Here is a 26,553-nt window from a genome sequence, read left to right as displayed (position 1 = left end):
TATTTTAGCAGTGATTACTTCTTAAAAGGGTTGGGCCTTAACTTTAGGATTGATTTAAAGCAGATTATTTCATCAGTACTTACTTGTCTCTGGCATTTTAACTAGAATGAGTATAGAATGGATTATATGAAATTTAAGATAGTCAGATGATGTAGTGAATACTGTTGCTATCTGAAGGTCAGAGACGGGGTGAGATGAGATGATGGATGGCCAACAAAGACAAACTGCTTTCCTTTCAGTGTTGCCAGCAACCTTGGCAGTGGCTGGTGTGAAGCCCTAGTTAAGACATCAGGACCAGTTTGAATGACAACAAACCTCAATCTTTACTTTTTTGCTTTTTAGTCATCACTCTGTGGTTCAGGTCATCCAATCTCTACTCCTTTCTTTGGAAGGATCAGAAAAATGTCAGAAAGAGAGAGAGTGGTATATATGCCTTCCATTTTCTCCCTATTGTCAGCTTATTTTCAGCACTGCCTGTATTTCATTTTTGGAGCATTGCTGTTTGATTAAGCTATTGTTCTTAAATCTTTATCAGGTTTACACATCTTAAAAAAATTTTTTTTAGGAGAACTTTTTCTTACATATACTTAGTTATTTTATTTTTTGTACTTACAATCCTTTTTGAAGTATAACATAGTTTTAGTGGGTTATATGTTGTATTTAGTTCTAGAGCTAAACAAGTAGATTTTAAAATTATTTGAGTTCTGTAGTTATTGAACATTCCTATATAAGTATCAGTGGGTTTGTTTTTACTGTTGCAACCAAAATAAGGAAATTGTAAATCCATTCAGTCATTCTGGCCTTAAGTTATTTTATGCCAGTCTCTTTTGAAATTTCTTTAATGGCAAAATGCAGCAGAATGACTTATCAAACATTTAATACATTAAAGTTTACATACATTTAAGTTGGATATGTATTCTTTGCTTTCTCATATGATTAGGGAAAAATACCCTTTACCTTGTGCTTTGACTTCTGCAGAAATATATGTGATTGTAGAGGCTAAAATAGCAATTAAGGCAATGTTGGAAGTATTTTTAACACCAGGCATCTTATTTGACAGCATAACGTATAATTTAATGAATGAAAATGGAAACAACTGTGGTCCTTCGATGACATTATCAGAGCAAGTTCTTTATTTCAGCTGTTCTCAAAAATCAAATAAGGACAGAAAAAGTAACTTTAAAAAAGCACAATCTTTTTCCTGGAAACCCTCATTAAAAACTTTGTTGTCATCATAATCTTATCCCTGTAGTTTCCATCGGTGTGTCTGATCGGTTGTCACTAAGTCAGAGTCCTGTCATTCTACCTTTGCAGTGTCTCTAGTATCTGTCTGCCTCCTCCATTCCATCTCTACTGCCCTAGTTCTGACCTTCATCATCTTTCCTTAGGATCATTATTATGGGTAACTAATGTCTTCCTTATCTCCAGTCTTTTAAAGCCTAACCTTGTACTGTTAGTTTAGATCATATAACTCTGTTCTTAGAATCCTGCTCTGGCTCTCTGTTACCTTTAGAAAACAAAGTAAATGCTTTAATGTGACATTCACGGCCTTCCATTTATCTGTTCCTAGACTATTTTTCAGGCCTTACTGCCTAGCAAATCCTTGTTCAGTCTGTATACTAGCTAGTTCCTAAAGATGTTTTTTACTTTTTTGACTTTTTCCTTGTACTCTTTCTCATCTCTACCAAAAGCCTTCTCTCACCAAGACTCACAGAAATGCTATCTCTTCCATGATGCCTCCCAAGATCCCTCTAGTCATACTTGATCTTGTTAATTTTCTTATTGTACATTATTTGTAACTCTTTATAGTTTGATATAATACATGTTGTATTAACACTGCTTACAACTTTCTCTTTCACATTAGTTTTTTAAAGTTTGTGAGGAAATGGATCACATCTAATTTTTGAGTTCCTGGGAGCACAATGTCGTCTGTACAGTAGGATGCCTGTGAATGTTCTAATGGAATTTAACTTTGAAATAGCTAATGATTTTATTATTTTAAGTTGCCTAGGTAGCATATATAGTATTAATATTCTTTTGTCTTTTAAAGATCCAAGCTTTAAAGGTAATGATGAGAAAAAGATTTGACTGAGACATATTCTAGACCTTCATTTTAGAGGGTTCAAATAAATAGCTTTCTTTTCCCAACCAAGAAACCTAATTGTCATGAATCAACAAAATAGACTCTACCTGACTTTTTGAATATATGTCCTGTGGTTAGACCACTAATACTTAAGATGCAGGTAAAGGATAGAGTAGGAAAAACAGATACTGTCAGACTGGTACGAGGTCACTCTGCCTAACTCTGGCGTTAATCCTTATCTTAGTACATTTAGTGTTGCCAGTAAAAAATCATTGGGCTTTTTGGAAATTACATTTCAAGAGCTAGCCTATATCAGGGGAGCATATGTTGGCTTTTCGTGGTTGAGTAAGCTTAAGATCCTAGCTGAGCTAGGTGGGGGCAGAAAAGTCAGGGTTAACTCTTGTTACTGTTATCTTACTGTCCTTTAGCCCTCCTTAATAGTCCAAGCTCCAACATCCCCTGCCCTCTGCCACCATGGTGTCGGTTGTGGCATCACTAAGGCCTCAAGTTTCCTTAAGCACCTTCCTGAAAAGTTAGTTTCTTGGCCTTACTGTGCTTTCTCTTAGTCAAAAGTATTATTTCTCAACTGTTGCTTCTTATGTTTCAGTAGAAATCATGTTCCTGAAGCACCACTCTATCCCATCATTTTCTTTTTCTTTGCCAATTTTTTTTTTAAGTTGTCTACAGTCTACTTCCATTTCTTTATTCCTTAATGCTTGTGCTCTTGCTTCCACTCACACCACTGTATGGAAGCTGTGCTCAACAAGGTTATATATACCAGGCTCTTACAATATTCCAAATCTGTTTTTTTTTTTTAATGAGTATTTAAAAACATATTTTACGTTTGCTTGTTTCAACCATAACTTCCTAACTGTTATATCTGTCTGGGTATTCTTTTCATATTTGTAGACAATTGGATATTTTTATTCATATTTGCATTGTTATATAATTGCTTTCTTTAAAATTTTTTAATGAAATACATTACGTACATTACATATTATTTTATGTTATAAAAGCCTGATAATAAAATGAGCATCTGTACAAACTATTATATGTAAAATAAGCTACAAGGATATATTGTACAACAGGGAATATAGCCAATATTTTGTAATAACTATAAATGGAATATAACCTTTAAAAATTGTGAATCACTGTATTGTACACCTGTAACATGTAATGTTGTACATCAGTTATACTTCAATAAATACATAAAACAAAACAGTCATCTGTGAGCATCTGTGAACATACCACCCAACTTGAGAAATAAAAAAAACCTTACATATCGCTGAAGCTCTTTGTGTGTGCCTCCCTTATTGTATCTTCTGCCTCTCCAGAAATAGAATTTTATATTTACCATTTCCTGCCTTTATAAATTTATCTGATTTGTATCCTTAAGCAATATATTGCTCAGTTTAGTTTGTTTTAAAACTTCTTACAAATGGTGTCACGTTATATGTATTCCTGCTTTTTCACTCAGCTTTAGGGGGATAAGCAGGGGTTGAGGAGGTGGTGAGCATGGGGGAGTAGGGAATGTTCTCTTGTTAAACTTTATCCTGGAAGGTCAGGGACCACGTCTTATGTACCCTTTGTGTCTTTAACATGTAACATAATGTTTTTTCACAAGGTAAGACACTCAATACTGTTGTCTGTATAAGTATGAGGAAATCCAAGGGATCCCTATCATATTCTTTAATGGATGCTCTTAGCTGTTTTGGTGGTGCATTGTTGATGAATTATATACCTAATCAAGAAATGAGAAAGTATTAATATTTAATATAAAATGTGACAAGAATCAAAGCAAATTGGGGTGCTTTTGGAGTTTCACATAGGTGAACAGAAGGCTTTTCGCCCCTAAAGTTGTGTACCTTACTCAGCATCTTAGGATTCAATGTTCATTGATGTCCATTCGTCTAATAATAGTGAACTGATAGAATGAAGAGCATTAAAAGGTAGTGGAAATAAGTGATAGAAAAAAATTTGTAATCTCTCTTTTCTTTAAATTGAAGTATAGTTGATTTACAGTGTTGTGCCAGTCTCTGCTGTACAGCAAAGTGACTTAATTTTATGCATACATAACATTCTTTTTTTATATTCTTTTCCATTATGGTTTATCACAAGATATTGAATATAGTTCCCTGTGCTATACATTAGGGCCTTGTTGTTATCCATTCAAAATATAATAGTTTGCATCCGCCAGCCCCAAATTCCTAGTCCATCCCTCGCCCTCCCCCACTCCCCCTTGGCAACCACAAGTCTGTTCTCTATGTCTGTGAGTCTGTTTCTGTTTTGTTGATAGGTTCCTTTGTGCCATATTTTAGATTCCACATATAAGTGATATTATGTGGTATTTGTCTTTCTCTTTCTGACTTAATTCACTTAGTATGATAATCTCTAGTTGCATCTATGTTGCTGCAAATGGCATCACTTTGTTCTTTTTTATGGCTGAGTATTCCATTGTATATATGTTACCACATCTTTATCCATTCATCTGTCGATGGACATTTAGGTTGTTTCCATGTTTTGGCTCTTGTGAATAGTGCTACTATGAACATAGGGGTGTATGTTTCTTTTTGAATTATAGTTTTGTCCGGGTATATTCCCAGGAGTGGGATTGCTGGATCATACGGTAATTCTATTTTTAGTTTTCTGAGGAACCGCCATACTGTTTTCCATAGTGGCTGTATCAAAAAAAGTTGTAATCTCTTAAATGTATTAATGCAGCTATTTATTCAAATTGTAATTAGTTCTTTACAACTGAAGACCTTGTATAAATTTACTTGGGTTCCTGAAGTTTTCATTTGGTGACACTTATGATCTTGCCAAGATTCCCATTTAGTGTGCTCCCCTGATCTGCCCCATCTATATGCATCCCTGCACAGGTACACACACACACACACAACTTAATTGTTACATACCTAGCCTTTCTTCTTCTTCATTTTGTTTACTACCTCCATCTTCCTAGTCAAAATTTACCAGAGCAGATGAGGAAACAAAGAATGTCATGAAACATCAAAGACCTTTTCAAAGTAAACCAAAGTATTTGGGTGTATTCTACCAGAAACATGTTCATACATCCCCAGCTTCATATAATGTGCCCTGGCTACCCCTCCCCCCAACTTGTTTCCTTTTGTAAACTGATGAGGAAGAAATATTTCTAAATGAAACTTCCTTCTATTTGTAAACTATACGTTAATGCAGATTTAACAGAAGAAAAATATAAAAGCTTTTATTATTCTGTTCCTTTGACAGGAAAGATTCCTAATACTTAATGCAAAATGATACAAACAGTAATTCATTTAGTTAATGAAAATTTGGAGGGGAAAGTAAATTGTTTATTGATACCCTTTATATTGAACTCTGAAAATAAATATTCAAGATAATTGAAAATTAACTCTGTTAGCAAAGGACACAGTTTAGGAGGTTTGTTTGTTTTTTAAACTGCTCACTTGTTTTATTGTTAATGAGGAAAACTAATGAGATTATTTGTGTTCATTTTGTTTCAGAAAAGAACTACTTTTAATGAAGTACACCATCCATTGTGAAAGTGGAGAAGTAAGGATTATTCATCATGCCTGCTGTGGCTTCAGTTCCTAAAGAACTCTACCTCAGTTCTTCACTAAAAGACCTCAATAAGAAGACAGAAGTTAAACCAGAGAAAATAAGCACTAGGAAGTATGTATACTTTGCTAATTTGAGTCACATACAGGTATGCCCCGCTATTCAAAAGTAGAGTGTTCCTATGAAGCCTTTTGTAGGCCAAAATGGCATAAAGTGAGGAAACAATTAACTTTTTTCATGAAAGCAAAAATCGCCTTTGGATTTCTTTCGATTAGTGAAAAAGGTACTTAGTTAGGTGTTCTGTAAAAGCAAAATGGTGTAAAGTGAACTTTTGAAAAGTGGGGGATAGCTGTTAACTTTTAGTTCATTTCCATTTTATTAAATGAGTTAGAGAAGTTCTTAATTTTATCTTGGCAGAATACATATATATTCTGCTAATAAGCATATTATCTGTTTTCTGGACAGTATGTTACATCATAAGTTTAAGAGGTGAAGACTGCAAGGATTCTACAAAACTCATTCAGCCACAGTTAATGTCTTTTCCTAAAACAGTGTAAAAGTACTTCTTAATTAAAGATCATTTTTATCCTTGTGTATTTCACATATAAGATCTGGTTCTAGCATAGTCTTTGATTAAAAAAGAAGAGATATGTATTTTTTATGCCGTATTCAGCAAAGTATTTAATTTTTACCAATTTGACATGAACTTTTAACCTAATGATTTTTTTTTAATTTATTTTATTTATTTATGGGTGCATTGGGTCTTCATTGCTGCACACAGGCTTTCTCTAGTTGCGACGAATGGGGGCTACTCTTTGTTGTGGTGCACTTGTTGTGGAGCACAGGCTCTAGGCACACGGGCTTCAGTAGTTGCGCCTCACGGGCTCTAGAGTGCAGGCTCAGTAGTTGTGGCGCATGGGCTTAGTTGCTCCACGGCATGTGGCGTCTTCCTGGACCAGAGATCAAACCCATGTCCCCTGCAATGGCAGGCGGATTCTTATATATCCTCTTTCTTTCTTTTTTTTTTTTTTTAAGTCTTGTTTGTTTGTTTTATTATTTATTTATTTGGCTGCACCGGGTCATAGTCGCGGCACGTGGGATCTTTGTTGTGACATGCGTGTGGAATCTAGTTCCCTAACCAGGGAGCGAACCTAGGCCCTCTGCATTGGGAGTGTGGAGTCTCTGCACCACCAGGAAAGTCCCCTAATGATTTATTTTATGTATTTTTATTTTTGAGGGCATGTAGTCTATCTGTGTTGGGGTAGACTACATGTTGAGGCAGAGGCTAGAGATGATACTTTCCTGGTAACAGTTGCAGAATTTGTCCTGAGATAAAATATAATAGAGATGGAGAGGTCCAGCTATTTTGATATTTACTGAAAGTTACTTTGCTAAAAATGGGATATCACTAAAATTGTTAACTTGTTGATAGTTTTATCTCTGTTAAGGAGGGATAGGAGACAATAGGGGAACTTTTCCTCTGAATTTATTTTGACCAACAAAGGAGAAGACTTGGAGATATATAACTATATTATTACAGAGCTGGGAGTAAGAGTTTCAGAAAGAAAGGTGGGTCTAGCCAGCCTTACAACCTACACTTGAGGTAAGCAGATTTTAGGAATCGGGGAAAACAGGTGTTCTTTGGCTGGAGATAAATGTGAGGCTCTAAAAAATGATATGTATGATCCCAAATGAACCTGTAAAGAGGCATCTTAAACCTGTGTTTTCACAGGAACATCTTTATGAGTCATTTTCTAGAGGAAATAAACAAGATGGGAAGGAAATAAAACATTAAGGATGAAGACAGGAGAGTAGTAAGAACTTTAAAGAAGGTCAGGAAGGAAAATCCCAGAATGAACTAATATTCTTAAACATTACTAAGTGTAAAATGGGCTTTTAAAAAGATCTTTGGGTGGGGAAGGGATAGGAAGAATAAGAGAGGGATTGGCCTACTTCTTGAGCTTAGTTGGTAATGTTGATGGGGTGATAGAGAAAGTAGCGCTGTTTAACTCACATTGAATGATTTTCAAATAGGAAATAGTGAGAAGGGTAAAACCACCTTGAAGCTTTCTCAGAGAGCTTCATCTAATCTTAAAACAGATAAATCTGTTTTAGCAATGTCTGGTTTAGCTCTAGGACTACCCTGATCCCACAGGAAGTGGTATGTTGGCCTAAGTGTACCACCACAACATGTAGCACTATTCTAGAGAATGCTAGAATCCTTTTAGGATATTTGGCTGGTTCACTGGGCTCACAGTGGCATTGCAGCCATCTCAGCTGGGTCTGCTACATATGGGCCCATGAGATATACATGCATCATAATGAAAGAAATTTGGAAAAACCTAAGGACTGTTGTACCCACTCCTAAACTCTTAGAGAATCTTCTTACTGGCTTTGGTTTGATTTACCTCTATCCTGGGACTTTGATGCCATGCTTAGCAGGGCATGCACACTGACTGAAATTGTCCTTGTGTAGGACCATCTTTGGTCTTAAAGACCAGTTTGGCCCTGTTCCTTTGTGTGGTGTTCTAGTTCCTTGGCCTGACCAACTTCATCACTAATCCATGTCTCAATCGTAGAGCACAGTTTGAAAAATATAGAAAACAAGATGAACTGATTTGTAGAAATAAGTTATTGATAAAGCATATTGTATATCAGCATTGGCACTACAACTTAGTTCCCAAAACTTTAGTCCTAAGTAAATGAATTCCTCTTGCAGAAATGTCTGTTTTATTAATTTGCTTTCTGAAGACTGTTAAACCAGGAAAATGTCCTTAGAATGAATGCCGTAGTGGACTTCCCTGGTGGCTCAGTGGTTAAGAATCTGCCTGCCAATGCAGGGGACATGGGTTCGAGCCCTGGTCCAGAAAGATTCCACATGCCGTGGGGCAACTAAGCCTGTGCACCACAACTACTGAGCCTGCGAGCCACAACTACTGAGCCCGCACTCTAAAGCCTGCGAACCACAACTACTGAGCCCACGTGCCACAACTACTGAAGCTCACGCACCTAGAGCCCGTGCTCCACCACAATGAGAAGCCAACGCACTGCAACAAAGAGTAGCCCACGGTCTCTGCAACTAGAGAAAAGCCCACGCGCAGCAATGAAGACCCAATGCAGCCATAAATAAATAAATAAATAAATTTATTTAAAGAAAAAATAAATGAATGCCGTAGACCCCTCAAATTATTTTACTGAAGTGGAATTTTAAGATGACATGTTTTTAGACTTTAAATCTCTTTTCTTTTCAGGGCCAGTAAATCAGAGTGCAGTTCAGCCATTGTGTAGAAAACTCTAAAAGATTGAGCTCATGTCCCCTTTCCTGTCCCTAGTTTCTTGAGTTTTTAAATGGGGAAAATTTTACATCATGTTTAGAAAGGAGTCAGAAGAATTGAAAAGTATTTGTTTTAACATTAAAATAATAAATATTTTAGCTCCCCTACTTCAGTACAAGTAGTATGCAGCTATGTTCTTTAATTATAGAGTATGACTATTATATGGATGCCGGAGGACCATTTGCCTCAGGATTATCTATTGTAGCAAATCTTTTAAAACTGGATTTAGAATGCATTTTGAACAGTTTGGTGACATACAAACAACTATTAATGAAACATAAGTATTTAATTGTAGTATAAGGGGAATTTTCATGTTGCATCCAAACTTATATCTAACTTGGTATAATTCTGAAGTAGTGCAACCTAAATTATGATATGTATTTTATTGAGATTCTCTGTGGACTTTATACATGACTTTTTTCCCCCAGATGTCAAGTGTTTTAATTACTTTTTCTCTAATTTTAAGTTATGTACAGAGTGCCCTGAAGATCTTCAAGACTGCAGAAGAAAGCAGATTAGATCGTGATGAGGAAAGGGCCTATGTGCTATATATGAAATATGTGACTGTTTATAATCTTATCAAAAAAAGGCCTGATTTCAAGCAACAGCAGGTACCTTTTATTTCTATGTTTTTATTTGCTAAGTTATTTTTACACAGTGGAGATATTGATCTCCTCTAAAATTTTTAACTGATACTGAAATTTAGATATTATGTAGCAGCAAGTTCAAACTCTTCTGCAGATAGAAAAAGCAAACTAAAGATTTTGTTTAATTATTTGCAATATATGTGTATATGTATGGATACACTCACACTATATACACGTACTTAATTTGCTTTGGATTAGTACAGGTTTATAGCAACATACAGACCCATGATTAGTCTTCTGTTGTAATAAATCACTGCCAGGTCAAATAGAAGGATTCAGTTTACTCATGCATTCAGTAAGAAAAATATGACTATAGTTGTACTTTTTCAAGGGTCAAGGTTTAGTCACTTGTTTTTATGTGACAGCTTTTTGTATTTAATTGACATTATAGCCATATTAAAGATCTCAGTTTGCAAAATTAATGTTGATTAATCTATTTAATTTAGATAATCGTTTTTATCTATTTATTTATTTTTTGCTTTTAATCTTTTGAGCCAGGTGCCTTTCTTCCAATTTGCTGAAGCGTGAGGAGGGAGGGAGGATGGGAGAGGTGTAAATGGGTAAAGAGAACTGATGACTAGTATAACCGTTGCTAGAGAAGATGGTTGCATTTTTATTACACCAGAAACAGACAAAAGAAGAAAATAGAGAGTGGGTTAAAGAAATGGGAAGAATATTGTGTTGGTGGTTCCACCTTTACCTAGGAATGATCTTGCTACTAGAGAATAGTAGCAAAATACTGCTTATAGATTTCTTACCTGGTAGACGAGCCATTCTTTCATTTTTTGGCCATGGCATGTGGCATGTGGGATCTTAGTTCCCCGACCAGGGATCAAACCCATGCCCACTGCGTTGGAAGTGAGGATGGAGTCTTAACCACTAGACTGCCAGGGAAGTCCAAGACAAGCCATTCTTGAATTAATATTGAGATTTTTATTTAGTTCACTTTTGGCAGAATTGTCTTGCCTCATTTAAATTTTTTTTTTTAATTTGTTTATTTTATTTATTTATTTTTGGCTGCGTTGGGTCTTCGTTACTGTGCATGGGCTTTCTCTAGTTGCGGTGAGCAGGGGCTACTCTTCGTTGCAGTGCGCGGGCTTCTCATTGTGGTGGCTTCTCTTGTTGCGGAGCACATGCTCTAGGGTGCAGGCTCAGGAGTTGTGGCATGTGGGCTCAGTAGTTGTGGCTCACGGGCTCTAGAGTGCAGGCTCAGTAGTTGTTGCGCACGGGCTTAGTTGCCCCGCGGCATGTGGGATCTTCCTGCCTCATTTAAATTGACTTATAGAAGTGGAAAAAAAAAAAGTTCTCTTATTCTTCGAAATAACCTTTTTTTGTCCACAGTAGTGGGACTAATAAAATTTCTTTTGGTTGTTGGTTATGGGATAACTTTAATGTTTTATTTAATGGTGACAAATGATTGCTGGTGTTTCTTCTCACCAGCAAAATTATGCTGATAATCTTTATGGGGTTTTAGATGTAGCTTTGGAAAGGTAGCTCCTTGCATTTGGAGATTCATCTTCCTGTCTACAAATGGCTGGGTTGGTCCTGCCCTTGGAACATTCTTGGACATACTTATCTGCAGATAGAGACAGAGGCTTGTCTTGCACACTCTTTGATGGTTTTTACAGTATCTGTTAAAAAGATACTGCTTAGAGCCAGGATACGGTTCATGTGTTTAATACTTTCTGTCATCACTGATATTTTTCCTAACCCCACTGGAAGGTTTCAGAAAACAACAATGATGTAATGGTCGTTTTACTCAGAGAGTCTTTGAGTCATGTTGTTTCTGCCCAACATAAAATTGAATAAAAGCTACTCTGCTATATACATGATCTATGGGATATGAAGGACTACCCACAACTAAAAGTTTGGCTTATTTATGAGATAATAAAGAGAAACCCAGTGCCGGAAGACCCTGGTGGCATGACAAAAATATCACAGACTCGGGTAGAGTAGACCTGGGTTGGGAATGTGCTCTCTCACTTTGGGCTCTCTTACTTCATCTTTCCTGAGCCCCCCAGTACATTCATCTCTAAAGAGGACCTCCTTGGTGGGTTGCTATAAGAATCGAAGATAAGTCTTGTATTCGTTCCTGTCATACTATATAAGTATTCTATAAATATTGGATGGGTGAATGAATGAATAAATGACTGGTGGCAATTATTCTGCTTATTACTATTGTAAATGTATATTTTATTTATTAAAACATAAATCTGAACCCTGTCAGAAATTAAAAAAAAAAAAAGATACTGCTTAAAAAGAAGTGTAAAAGTATTTACTGAAATAAATATTTTTGAAAGATTTGCGAATTTGGAGAACTTCAGAAGTTTTGGTGTTTCCTTTTTTGTCTGTTGTGGTAGGGCCAATTTTTTATATACTTATTTAATTTTTGCTTTACTTTTCTAACTTACTGGTTACCTTTTTTCTTTGGCAAGATTGGGAGTGGTTTTGTAGCTACCTTTTTTTTTTTTTTTTTTTTTTAACTTGAGAAGGTTGGGAGTAAATTTTAATCAGTAAGAAATTTTTCCATTTCCACAGAGTATCTATTGCATTTCCAAAGAGAGTATCTAGTTGAAAGTGGCAGGAGTTTTTCAGGTTAGGAAGCTCCCTGCAAAGGCTCAAGTAACCCAGGCTGTTACTTCATATGCTGTAGATGTTCAGTTCCTGAGATTAGTAAAGGGACTGTTTCCATTTGCTCTGTCCAGGGTACCACATCTGCTTCTGTCTTAGAACTGTTTTTTGTTTTATTTTATTTAGCTCAACGTCTCCAGTGCATTTTAAGTATGTGAAGTGTTAAATTTAGTAACTACATATTTTCTGGTTTTTACCCTTTAAATCAGGAAGCGACAGGATGTAATGTGACCAGCCTTCTTCAGAAACTTACATTTTTCACTTGTTTTACACTAAGATTTAGATAAAACTTGTTAATTTAGCAAACTCACTAGTAGAAAACACATTACATTATTGTTTACTCATTGAAAAAAATTAGTTTATGAACAATTTTTTCAGGGTTATTTGAAAAGGGGGGGAAGGCAAATATATTGAAAATCTTAGTATAGCAAAGTCTAGATACAGTTAGAATATTTTTAAATATCCATGGCAATCATGATAATTAATGCTAAATATTATTAGTAGTGAACCATTTTGTTTGGGAAATCATGAGAATTGCTTGAATTTGTGTGTTCAGGAGTAGGAAAGTTCTACTAAGTAAACCTAAGAAGCAAATGTTTTTAGTTGTATAAGAATTGGACTTTTTTTTTTTATTCTGCCAATTGTCAATACTATTGAAAATTGGAAAAAAATTATACTTACTCCAACTGTGTTCCTTTAAGAGCACAGAGAGAGGTAATTATTGACAAGAAACCTCATTAATATTAGGGGAGTGTCTTCTGGGAGTTTGTACCAGACATGCCCAAACATGATTTTTTCAGCATTTTAGCAGTGTTAAGCTGGGCTTTTAAATGAGTTCATGTCAAAAAATTAATAAAACAAGTCATATAAAGCAACCATACTCCAATAAAAATTAATTAAAAAAAAAGTCATAGTGTTTTTTGGTTTTACTTTGTATTTTGTTTTTATCAGAGAAATATTACAGTAATGGCTAATATTGTTTTCTCTTAAAAAAGTATTGCATCAGAAGTCAGGACATTGTGATAATGGAAGTAATTACAGCTTCCACTGTAATTTTTAGTTGATATAATATTGAACAAACTATATACTTTTATTAAAAATTACATAGTGAATGGCCCTTTTATATATTTTATCTCTAATCTAGAAGAATAAAATCAAATAAAACACGATCTACTTTTAGGCTAGATAGATAGACATATGATAACTGTTATCAACAGATCTATCTTACCAGCTCTTCGTAACTGCCTCTCAAAGAGCCAGAGATGGGTATTTCTGGCCTCCTGGCCTTTCTTTTTATAACTTCTGATTACAGTATCATTTGTGATAAACTGTGTTAGTAGGCTCTATTTGCAAAGTCATAGTGATAAGTTGCGGCAAGTTAGATCCACTAGTCAGTTAGCTGAGTCTCACTGCACTACTGTCATGTTAAACCAGCCTTGATTTGGAAATATCTCTGATTGCAAGATCTAATGAGTGACCCCTTAGGGAAGTGATTTATTTTTTTTCAATTCATTATGCTTGTTAATAAATTATGTGCTAAACCTTTTGTGTACGTGTGTGTTTTAACGTAGATCATACTATTGATTTATTTTCTACCATTTGATTTTTGGTTACTCCAGGTTTCCTCAAGTGTAAAACTTGTTTTATGTCTAAAGTGATTTGACTCCAGTTGGGAGGTAGGTAGGTATTATAAAATACAGGTGGAAGGAAACATCTCAGTTTAAAACAGGCAAAACAAAACAAATTCTATGCTGTGGATCAATACAGAATTTCCTTTACTGCTTCTGAGACTAAAAGAAAAAACTAAGTAACATATTTACAGTAGGAAAATATATTTTGCTCCTAATGTATATGGTTTGCTTTTTGGCACTTATTCAAAAACAATAATAATAGTATTTACACTTCATAAAGGTGCCTTACAAATAAGTAAAATTATTACCTACCGGCTTTTTTTTTTTTAACATACTAATAGTATGAAAAAATATTTTTGAAACAATTGGAGAATAAGTTGTACACTTTTGTAGGTTAAAAGTTTTAAGAAATATTTTATTCAGTCATAATATTTTTATCTAAACTTTTGTTTATATGAACACCATAATTTTGTGTTTTTAGCATTAGTGCTATGTACAGTGGCTAGTACTAACAGTATAAGATGGTTTTCCTATAATTTTAGGACTACTTTCATTCAATACTTGGACCTGCAAACATCAAAAAAGCTATTGAAGAAGCTGAGAGACTCTCCGAAAGCCTTAAACTCAGGTACAGACACTATTGTGAAATCTTTAAAAGAATGTAAATTTAGAAGATTAAAATTATATTTAGAATTTGTCCATTTATATATGACCATGCATATAAATCCCAATTCCTAATAAGTCTTATATTCATGTGTTACCATTAATGTTCTTTACTGAAAATTTTTAAATGTTTAGACTGATACATTGGTAAGATAAGCATTGGTCTATTAGATTATAGCTCAGGTCCAGTTTTTTCTAAGTTTCTGACAGGATTCTTCAGAAAAACATAATATTCTCATATGCTTCATGTCATAATGTGCTACTGGACACTGGACTTGTGGGAATGAAGTATTTAATGTTAGTTTTGACTTGCCTGGTTGCAGAAGTTACGTATTTAAAAAAAAAAATCTAACTCTAGTATTTGCCATGACTGACTTACCAGGCTTATAAAATAATTAGAAATTAAAAACAGTATGTTTCAATTTTTAGTCATTAGTCACTCTTTAAATAACAAAATTAAAAGGGAACTATTTTTACTCCAGTATTTTTTTTTAACTTGGATCAGTTAACTGCTGTAGTTACACAGGTTTTCCCCTGCTATCTGAAAGTAAAGTGTTCCTATGAAACTTTACCTAAGCCAAAATGGCGTAAGGCAAAGAAGCAACTACCTCAGGACACGTCTTGCTACAAGAGGCACAAAATAAATCGAGATAAAGCACAGATGCTCACAGACACAGTTCAAAGCTCTGGCAGCTTGATGCTGAGATGCTTGTGTAATTCCTGGGGAAGGAGCTTGGCGGTGCCACTCTCTGATCAGGGTGTGGCTACTTCTAACAGCTGGCTGCAAAACAACTACTAAACGCTATTTTCATTTTTCACCTTTTTTCCATAAGTGAATATCCTCTTCAGATTTCTTTCGGTTAGTAAAAACAAGTACTAATGTAGGTCTTTTGTAAAAGCGAAGTGGCATAAAGAAAATGTCTGAAAAGCAGAGATACCTGTATGTATCATAGCCTTTACTTAGAAATTATCTTTTTCAACTAGTGTGTTCCTTGGTCCTTTCCACAATTACTAATCTTGGGGCTGGAATATGTTAAGGTGGATGAAGTCATTTAGAATTACTATTCTCTTTCTCCTTAGCCAGTTAATCAACTAAGTAGAATAGAATTTCTCCTAATCTTTGGGTTACCCATTATTAACTGTTCTCTCTTAGATTGCCTAGTTTTTCCCTAATTATACTACTGCTAGCAATAATCATGTTCTTTACTCCTCTATCTTTGGGGCTTTAGGTTCTTTCACTTATTTATTGTCTGTACTTTTTTGTATTTTGAGCTATTTTATAAGTAAATCGGGCTTTATAGTTGATTTTAGGATTGTAAATCCTTTGAAAAGGAAATGGCAGCATATTTGAATCTTTAAAGGGTTGAAATTAGGGGGAGGGAAAGAGCAAAAAGAATATTGAACAACTTCAACTTGAGAGCATAGAGTTTCTTTTCAAGATTTTTGAGCAATTTGAAATAAATCTACAGAGGACAAATTTGTGAGTTGTGATTTGTAATGGAACACTGGCAGAGTTGAATTTCAACTGGAGGGAGAAAGAATGCAGCCATAAAATACCTCACGGCAGGATATTAACTTTATGGAACTGGAAATCCTTTACTTTCCACCATCATGCCAATAAAAGACATCCTGACTTCTTTTTTCAACTAGATATGAAGAAGCTGAAGTTCGGAAAAAACTTGAAGAAAAGGACAGACAGGAGAAAGAGCAGCTGCAGAAACAGAAAAGGCAGGAAACAGGAAGAGAGGATGGTGGCACATCAGCTAAAAGTTCTTTGGAAAATGTATTGGATGCCAAAGACAAAACCCACAAGGTATTTCAGATTTATTCTGCTAGGTAAAAAGACTGGTTCTTTTTGTCAGATGATTTGCTTAAGAAGAGTTGAGATACCACTATATTGTTCTTTTGGGCAAAAAGGATAAAATTTAATGTGTTTTTATTAGAAATTGAATTAATTATTCTAGCTTTAGTTGATTCCAGGTTTTTCTTGAAACTTCTAAAGAAATATGTTGTGTGTATTTGTTAGTTTTTAGCAGTCACTATAGACTTGACTGGAGCAGTGGAAAGAGCATTTGGGCTGTGATGCAGTATATCTGAGTTCTGGTCCCATATCAAGTCTTGCTTAACTGTTTTGGGACTCAGTTTGGCCAATTAAGATCTTGAAATAGATGATCTTTAAGGTCTCTCCTTTCTAATAAATGTAATTTACATTTGGGAAAGATTTGGTACACTATTTATTTGGTGTGAAACTTTTTTTCTATTTCTGGCGTCTCATTCTCTCCCCTTTGCTTTTTCCTCCTTTCTCTGCCTCAGTTTCCCCTTCCTCTTTCTCTCCCTCTTGTTCCATTTGTTCAGCGACTACTAGTAGTCTTTTCAGCTACATCATTTGTTTGCCAGAAACTGTTAGTGACTCAACCTATACCTGCTAGCTGTCACTGTATCTCCCTCCCTTTACCTCCTCAGAAACTATTCTTTCTAAAATATAATTTCTTCTGCACTGTTGAAATTCATGGAAAGATTTCTAATTTAATTTTTCTTAAGCATTTTGTAGCTTTCAACTATCATTTGTATGTGGGTTATCACTGATTTCATTAAGAAGTAGTAGTTGAATTGCTTGTGACATTGGGCTAGGCACTATGTAAAAAGAAGTGAAGAAATCGGTCTTTTGATTTTAGGAACTCCATAATGTAAGATAAATAGTACTGTCTTAGAGACATGTTCATTTATAGGTCAAATGACTGATATAAAAAAATACTAAGATTCCAAAGAACTATATGAAAGGGACTTTTCAAATTCTTCATTTTGCTTTTCCAACAGCAGGGCCAACTACCTTTCGTTACCTTTACTTTTGTTTAGCCTTTTTATGTTGAAAAGAGAATACAGTTAAATTCTGTTACCCAGCTTCAATAATCAACTAACATTTGCCATGTTTTTTATCTGCACCTCTCACCTCTTCAATCAAAGTCCAGACAACATATCATTTTACCCCTAAATATTTCAGTATGCATCTCAAAGAAAGGAACATTTTTTTTAACCTTTTTTTTTTTAAATTTTATTTTTGGCTGCATTGGGTCTTTGTTGCTGCGTGTGGGCTTTCTCTAGTTGCAGCGAGCGGGGGCTATTCTTCGTTGTGGTGTGCGTGCTTCTCATTGCGGTGGCTTCTCTTGTTGCGGAACATGGGCTCTAGGTGCACGGGCTTCAGTAGTTGTGGCATGTGGGCTTCAGTAGTTGTGGCTTGCGGGCTCTAGAGCGCAGGCTCAGTAGGTATGGCACGCGGGCTTAGTTGCTCTGCAGCATGTGGGATCTTCCCGGACCCGGGCTCGAACCCGTGTCCCCTGCATTGGCAGGCAGATTCTTAACCACTGTGCCACCAGGGAAGTCCGAAAGGAACATTTTATTAATAACCGCAGTGCTATTTTCCCACCTCACAAAATTAACAATAATTCCCTGATATAATCTAAAGCCCAATCTATTCAGATTTTTTACCCACTTGTCTCATAATGATTTTTCAGAGTCAGTATGTTTGAATCAGGATCCAAACAGGGTCCACTCATTGTCTTTTGGTTGCAATTTCTCTTAAGTCTCTATAGAATTCTCTGATTGAGTTTCCTTCTCATTTTTCATTTCCTGCATTTGGCTTTTTAATACTGGATCAGTTCTGTAAAATCAGCCACATTGTAGATTTGTCTGATTACTTCCTCCTTGTGTCACTTAATTTGTTCTTCTGTCTCCTATATTTCCTGTAGGCTGGAAGTTCAACCTAAAAGCTTAATTAGATTGAGGTTCAGTTTTTGTTTTTTGGCCACAATGCTTCATAGGTGATACTGTGTACTGTATCATATTAGGAGGTACATAATATACATTTCTTTTTTACTTTTAGTGATGTAGAAATTGATCAGTAGGTTCTAGTGGGTCCTTAGTTTTCCCATCTATGAAATGAGTTAGTACCTTAGAGAATTATCTCATGTTATCTTGGTTAGGAAATGCAAACGTATAAAACTTTGTATCACTTCATTTTCCTTTAATTCTGTAATGGAGGACACTGAAGGGATTGACCAGAATTTTTATTACATTGTAAGAAGTGCTCTCTCGTTAAGTTAAATACTAAATTTCTCTAATAATCTGTGCTTTGAAATCATATTTGGCCTTTAACTGGAGAAAATTTTGAGGAAATGACATATGATTGTGATATGCTACTAGTTATTTTAGTTGTTATCAGGGTAATCTGTTAATGCCATTACTGTTCATCTGTATTTTTATAAAATGCCAGTACTCTGCACATTTCATTTCCTAGAAGACTTTCAGTTTCAAAGAAGTATTAAAGTTGAACTTTTTCTGTCTATAAAAATGTGTGTTTGTATTAAAGTTGAAACTTTTTTTTCCTATGAAATAGATAAATGGTGAAAAGAGTGAAAAAAATGAGACTACAGAGAAAGGTAAGTGTGCACAGAAAGAGGGAGTTCTTTTAGGCTATTATTGAGATCTTTTAATCAGAATAAGCTTCAGATTTTAGACAGTGAGATTCTTAGCATTGCGTTTAGTCTATATAGGAGCTTTATCATTTTTCCTAACCTGTACAATAATATTGAAAATGTATTATATTCTGTATTTACATGTCATGGGGAATATTTATGGTAATATGCATTTGAAAACATGAAAACCACAGTTGGTACTTGTCATTGCTTTTTTTCAAGATATAGTTTAGCATAGTGGTTAAGAGCATGGAGTCTCAGAAGTCAGACTTCCTAGGTTTGAATACAGGCTCCTGAGTTTGCATGTCATCTTGAGCTTATTACTTCCCCTTTCTACTTTAGTTTCCCCATCTGTAAGGTGGGACTAATAATCGCATCTATTTCATAGTGTTATTGTGAGGATTGACTGAGTTAATGTATGTGACATTCTTAGAACACAGTAAACTTCATATAAGTAGCTGTTAGTACTTATGACTTTAAGTGGAAAACTTAAATATTTAAAGGCTTTTTCACTCCCCTCAAAAAAAATCTAAACCAGTAATTTGGATGTTATCCGTAGGTGGTGTTGATGCTCCAGTAACAAGTATGTGACCTAAACAACAAGACTTATTAGGCAATTGCCTAAGTATTCCTCTCTCAGAAAAGGTTTAATTTAAACATTAATTGTATGTAACACTAAAATTAATTATCTATTTAAAATGTTTCCATACAACAATTTAAAAACTAAAACTGAGTGTAGTAAGGTACCTTCCTAAAAGCTGTTATCAATTCATTCTAAGATTAGTTTTTATCCATATGTTCCTTTGTATCTCACCCTGCTTAGGTGTTGCACGTCTTGGTGGTTTGTTCTCCACTTTAGATTGTTTTGTTATCAGAATGATCTTGATGGTTAGAAAGGGAAGTAAGATGGTTATTAGCAACTGGGTATTTTAGCTCAGGAGATGGTGTGACTGTGTTCTTCGTACAGCTTACTGCTGCAATAGTTCTTTCCATATTTAAGCTTCCTTTTAGCGCTTTTTAATCTTTCACTTCAGGTGGTAGAACCTGGAAGAGGAAAATAGCAACATAGGGAATATTTATTTTGGCTAAATATTAAAGTGCTAGATATTAAACATTTTAGGCTTGGGGGGCCCTGTTGTCCTTGCAAGGAAGCAGCCATAGACAATATGTAAACAAATGAGTGTAGCTGTGTTCCAGTGAAAATAAGTGGCCATAGTTTACCAACCCCAGATGTGGAACACAGATAACAAACTTGTGGCTTATTATTCTAGGAGACCTACAAGTTTTTCAGATAGCCCCCATAAGACCCCATGGAGACTTTTAAAAAAGAATTTAGAACCTTCCAAGAACTTTTGAACCACAGGTATTTCTTCTGGTTGACATTTCTCAAATGGCTTGATTTTTTAAAATAGAATATTTTCATGAGACACACATACTAATTTATTTTATACAGCAGCAGAGCCCACACCAGATGTAGCTGTAACATCACCAGCAAGTTTTGGTATTTAAGTCTTTATAAACAAAGCATTGAACTAGTTTTTTGATAAATGTCAAAAACATAAATTGTATTTAAAATTAGTTTAAAAAGTAATAAATAATATGACAGACTAGCAAGTATATGACACTTCTAGGAAAAGCTATGCTTGTCCTGTATTTAGTGATATGATAGCACACGGAACTGGGTGTTTCATGTCACTTATATTGTCTCTCTCGATTCCAAGGAGCAATCACAGCAAAGGAGCTTTACACAATGAGGATGGATAAAAACATCAGCTTGATTATAATGGATGCTCGAAGAATGCAGGATTATCTGGATTCCCATATTTCAAATTCTCTCAGTGTTCCTGAGGAAGCCATCAGTCCAGGGTGGGTCGCTGTATATTTAGATAAAATGGTAAACTGTGGACAGTAGTAAATATTACTACTTAGCATCCAAGCTAAATGTGATAAAGTAGTCTTTTCTTTTCCTGTGGACCTTTTCATTCTTTGCTCCTTAGTGGCACACCTTACCCTTTCTGAAGGGTAGTGTAAAGGACATTCCAGTTTGGCTGTTTTTTCTTATCTGTGGCATTTGGAGTCTTATTAGAAGAGAAATGAAACTCCCTTGTGTGTCCTCTTTCCCCAGGTGTTTGTTGACTAATTTCTCCTGCTATTTTTTATTTGAATTGCTTTCTATTTTGAAATTCCCCATACTATTATCTGTGGTAAAAGATTACACAAATACTTTTTTGAAGAAGAAGCAGGATAGCTAAGTGATTAAGAAAAAATACAGGCTCTAAAATCAGACTATATATTATAACTCTGTCTCTTATTAGCTACATTACTTCTAGCTAGTGGCCTAACCTCTCTAAGCCCATGTTTCCATCTGTGAAATGGGAATAATGATAGTACCTATCTCAGAAGTTTTGAGAAGTTTAAATGACAAATTTTATATATGCACACAGATAACACAGTGCCTGGCACTAGTAAGGACTTACTAAAAAAAATACCTTTTTCTTTCTTTTTTGATAAGAAGGCCTTTAACCTATAAAATAATTTAAAGTTACTTGCATGAATGTATGGTATATTAGAAACTATCATAATAATGATAGGGCTAAAACTCCAGTCCAGGGCTATTTTCAACTATTATGAGTGTTATAAAAATTATATAACCTCTCTAGGTCTTAGTTTATGGGACTGGATTAGTTAAAATCTATGGTCCATTCCAGTACTAACTTAAGCAACCTTAAAAAGATATATTTTTAAAGTTAGGTAATAAAATTTGCATAGTTTTTAGCATATTGCCGAGGCTTATGAATGTTCGACCTGAAGAATAAAGTGCTTTGTAAGTATGCTATTTAAAAATGAGATTAGAAAGGAAAAAAAAATTAAAAAAAGAAAGACAAGAAATTTTTTTTAAATAAAATAAAAATTTTAAAAGGAAAAAAAAATGAGATGAGGGTGCATAGTCTAATCAAGTAGGTATGAATATATTTCCCGGATTTGAAAAGAGAAAGTTATGATTAATCTTTGATGATCTAATCTTTACTGACAGAAAGCTGGTGACTTTTATTAACTGTTTCCCAAAATGTGAGAATTTGACTAATGTGAAACTCAAGATGAGTTTAGGTTGAAGATTGAAGATGAATTGCATACCAAGAAAATTATTACCTTTTAATTTCTGTTTCAGTCCTTCTGAATTAGTTAAAAGAAGTTTCAATTTGGTGCTAGCATTCCTTTTTAGTATTTGATAATATCCCTTTCTTACCAGAGAGCAGGCCTCAGAGCTCACTGTAGGCAACAGTATCTTCAGCTAGCTGATGGTGAATACTATGTTACTAGTTTTTCACTGTCTGTTTTAAAATTTTAATACAGCATAATATACACACAAAATCACTCTTATCCTCAGTATTTAGCCCAGTCAGTTTTCAGAAACTGAATGCATCCATTTACCTAGCATCTGGACCAAGAAACAGAACATTACCATCACTGCAGAAGCCTCTCTTATGCCACCTGTCAGTGGCTACCCTTATCCCCACCCACCCAAGGGAACCACCAACAGAATAGATTTGTTTTTGTAGTTTATATAAACGGAACCATACAGTCTGAAGTCATTTATGTCTGGCTTCTTGTACTCAACCTTATGTTTATGAGAGTCATGTATATTATTGTGTGTAGTTGTAATTCGTTTATTCTCATTGCTATATGGTGATCTATTATGTGAACATAGCATAATTTACTGATCTGTTTTATTTACTTTTAGGATTATCCTTTATTTATTGGATATGATGCTATTTTCCATGTATATAGGAATATACATTTTCCTGTTAAAACAAATTTAAGTAAAGTATCACTTTCAGTTAAATAATTAAATTAAAACATTACACAGTAGACAAGGTAGAGCAGAGTTGCAGCAGCTTGTGAAGGGGTTACATGAAAGACTGAAGTTTGGGGAGTACTGACTGATATTATTGTTTCCCAAACTAGTATTCTGCAGAATACTAATGTTGAGTTTTTAGACAGAGTGATTTAGGCAAGTATATCCTTAGTGTCAGAAATTGTCCTTAAGAATATCGTGTTTCAATTTTTCTCATTCTTTGTTGACCAAGCATCCTTCTAATCTCTATATATCAAGTGAGACTTATTACGAAACAGTATTTTATATTTCTTTTTTTTTATTTCCTAGAAGGTACGGTAACCAACATTATTATATAGGAACAGGATTTTTTCCCCTTCAATTAGTTAAACCATTTAGCTTTACTTAAAATACAAGTTTCTGCCCAGCTTGCCAATATCACCAGTTAAATACCTGAAATACCTAGGTGCTTTGCTAGGAATAATATGGAGTTCCTTTCCTGGAGGAGCAAATCTGTATTATTCATTCCATCATTCAGCAGATATTTACTGAGCACTTATTACGGGCTGGGTTACTGTGGTTCTAAGTGCTGGGGCTAAATCATTGAACAGACAAAAATCTTTGCTTCATGGAGCTTATATTTTAACAGGGAGGTGGGATAGGTTAGACAGACAATAAATCTTAAAATGTGTATCTGCTGTTGATAAGTGCTATGGAGATGGTTGTGTCAAGTGTGTATGTTGGGGTGAGCATTGAAAATTTTAATCCATGAAGGCTTCATGGAGAAGTTATTCCTGAGCTAATCTTGAGATAAGGGAAATGAGTGATGCAGTTATCTGAGGGAAGAGGGTTCCAGAAAGAGGGGACAGTAGGAACAGAGGTAATTAGGCAGGCGCATACCTGCATAAACCAGTAATTACAAGGGAGCCAAGGGTGGAGTGGAGAAAAGGGGAGTAAGTTAGTAACTAGTGATGAGGAAGTTGAAGTAATAGGATTGGAGAGAGGGGCCACGCATCAGGCCATGGGAAGGCCTTTAGGTAAGAACTTAAGCTTTTGTGTGAGTGAAGGAGGACGTGAACAGCATGCTTTAGTGTAGAGTTGGTATTGTTCACAGGTGATGATGTAGAAGGCAGCACAGCAAAACAGCTAAGAGCATAGACGTGAGCCAGATTGCCTGAATTTGAATTCTGGCTCCACTTGGCAACTGTAACCTTGGGTAGGTTACTTAACCTCTTTGGGCCTGTTTCCCCATCTATAAAATGAGGATAATAATGCCTGTTTTATAGGAGTATAGTGAGGATCTAGTGAGAGTCAATGAGAATAAAACATTTAGAATAGCACCTGGCACATAGTAAATGCTGTATGTGTTTGTTAAATAAGCTGTATGTGTTTGTTAAATAAGCATTTTGGTATTTGGTTTGTGTTTGTTAAATAAGCTGTATGTGTTTGTTAAATAAGCATTTTGGTATTTGGTTAACTATTAATTATCTCTATAGGTATAAGAGAACTGAAATATAAAGTGTTACCCAGGTGCTCCCCCCCCACCAATTATTTATATTTGGCTGAGACATACTCAGATGACTTCCTGTGTTTTCATTTTTGGCCCTTTTTTTTTTTACATAAAGGGTCAACTGAGTCTATTTCTTTCAGTCTCTAATAATTACTAAAATACATCCCAATATTATGCAGTGGTAAAGGTGTTAAACACTTTAGGCTATATACTATCTTAACATACAGTCTGACCTTAGAAAGGAAGCTGTCTTAAAGTTTGCTATGGTATGGGGAAATTTCCTGGCAGTCCAGTGGTTAGGACTTCAAGCTGTCACTGATGAGGGCCCTGGTTCGATCCCTGGTCAGGGAACTAAAATCCCACAAGCCCCGCAACATGGCCCAAAAAAAAAAAAAAAAAAAAAGTTTGCTACAGTATGATAAAGACTGAAGAACAAAACTCAGTGTCTTATATTAGTATGTTAGGACCGCTCATCTACTTTTGCCCCAATACAAATGTTAATACATTTCAGAGTCACTGCTAGTTGGATTGAAGCAAACCTCCCAGATGATTCTAAAGACACATGGAAGAAGAGAGGGAATGTGGATTATGTGGTACTTCTTGACTGGTTTAGTACTGCAAAAGATTTACAACTTGGAACAACTCTACGGAGTCTGAAAGATGCACTTTTCAAGGTTAGCAAGTTTCCTTGTTAGTTTACTGTAATTGCAAGCCTTCTCTGGTTGTTAGAAAGATATGTCGACTAGTTGATTATCTTAAGGACATGAAGATCCGACATGCTTTGGTTGTAGACTTTTAAAAAATTCAGATTTAAAAGACCAGTTTTGACTCACCCAATAACAATAAACTGATCTTTATAAAGTAGGATATTAGAATTTTCCAAAACATAAATTGTCTGGAAAAAAGTGTAATTTTTTGTTATAAAACATAAAGGCAAAGGAAAAAGTCACTAAGGAAGAAGAAATTGGTAGATTTGACTTAATAAAATAAAAACTTAGGTGTGCAAAAAAATACCAGATTTGAAGGCAGAAGACAAAAAAAAATATTTGCAACAAATATGGCAGTGATTTAGAACACCTAAAATCTGAAGAGCTTTTGCAAATAAATAAGAAAATTACTTAAGATAAAATGTTGAAATAAGCAGTGGACACAGATAGACGTGAACACAAGAAGATATGCAAGTGACAAAAACATAAAAATGTCAACTTGACTAGTAATCAGAGAAATGCAAATTGAAACAGTAAATGCCACTTTCATGATGAAATTAAAGATAAAAAATAATACTCGGTTTAATTTGTTAAATTATTAAACAATAATAGCACTGAATGCTGGTGAGCATGGGTAAGTATAAAACTCAGTCTGCTGGTAAGAGGGTCAATTGATGGAACATTGCCCTCCAGGAGAGTAATCTTAAAAGCCTTGAAACAAATCATGCTTCAAAGTAAGGAATCTAGAAATATACCCAGATATAGGCCAACATATGAGATTGCCAATATTCAACTACAGTTAAGTCCCCTACATACGAACAAGTTCCGTTCCAAGAGTGTGTTCGTAAGTCCAATTTGTTCGTTAAGTCCAACAAAGTTAGCCTAGGTACCAACTAATACAATTGGCTATATAGTACTGTATTTTATTAGGTTTATAATACTTTTCACGCAAGTATTACATACAAAACAAACACAAAAAAATAAAGAAAACATTTTTAATCTTACAGTACAGTACCTTGAAAAGTACAGTAGTATAGTACAACAGCTGGCATACAGGGGCTGGCATCGAGTGATCAGGCAAGAAGAGTTACTGACTGGAGGAGGGAGAGGAGGTGGGAGATGGGAGAGCTGAAGAATCGTCAGCAATAGGAGACAGAGGGCAAGATGCAATTTCACTCACGCCTGACTTTGATGGAACGCACGTTCGCATCTTTGAAAGTTCGCAACTTGAAGGTTCGTGTGTAGAGGATTTGATCTAAAAAAGTGGCAGCTTCATAAAGTTACCTGAAAGTTTAGTGTATGATAAAGATGATATAACAGATCAGTGAGGAAAAGATGGATTGAAATAACTGGTTTGAGGACAGCTGGCTAGCCAGCAAGTAAAAGAAAGGGGATCCCTACCTTATTTCTTAGACCACACTAGATTCCAAATGGGTAAAAGATATAAATATGTTGATTCAAACAATGAACTACTAGGAAAA

General features: G+C 35.1%; 1 protein-coding gene across 5 annotated transcripts in view; it reads left to right on the top strand.

The window, feature by feature from the left end:
* Positions 1-26,553, top strand: part of USP8 (ubiquitin specific peptidase 8) — a 58,652-nt gene that overhangs the window by 7,205 nt on the left and 24,894 nt on the right. For 4 of the 5 annotated variants that reach the window (XM_082453000.1, XM_082452999.1, XM_082453002.1 and 1 more), the window contains exons 2-8: positions 5,587-5,755; positions 9,443-9,587; positions 14,428-14,513; positions 16,199-16,361; positions 18,942-18,984; positions 20,742-20,886; positions 24,877-25,039. In XM_082453000.1, coding sequence (XP_082309126.1) covers positions 5,652-5,755; positions 9,443-9,587; positions 14,428-14,513; positions 16,199-16,361; positions 18,942-18,984; positions 20,742-20,886; positions 24,877-25,039 — 849 coding nt within the window. In that variant the 5' untranslated portion in view covers positions 5,587-5,651. The remainder of the gene's footprint in view (positions 1-5,586; positions 5,756-9,442; positions 9,588-14,427; positions 14,514-16,198; positions 16,362-18,941; positions 18,985-20,741; positions 20,887-24,876; positions 25,040-26,553) is intronic. The other variant, XR_014261404.1, reaches the window with a different exon arrangement.

The sequence above is a fragment of the Balaenoptera physalus genome (genome assembly GCF_965194825.1).
Source record: "Balaenoptera physalus genome assembly, chromosome: 2".
In the NCBI taxonomy this organism is placed as follows: domain Eukaryota; kingdom Metazoa; phylum Chordata; class Mammalia; order Artiodactyla; family Balaenopteridae; genus Balaenoptera; species Balaenoptera physalus.
Note: the sequence above shows the minus strand (reverse complement) of the source record. Positions and strands in the feature narration are given on the sequence as shown.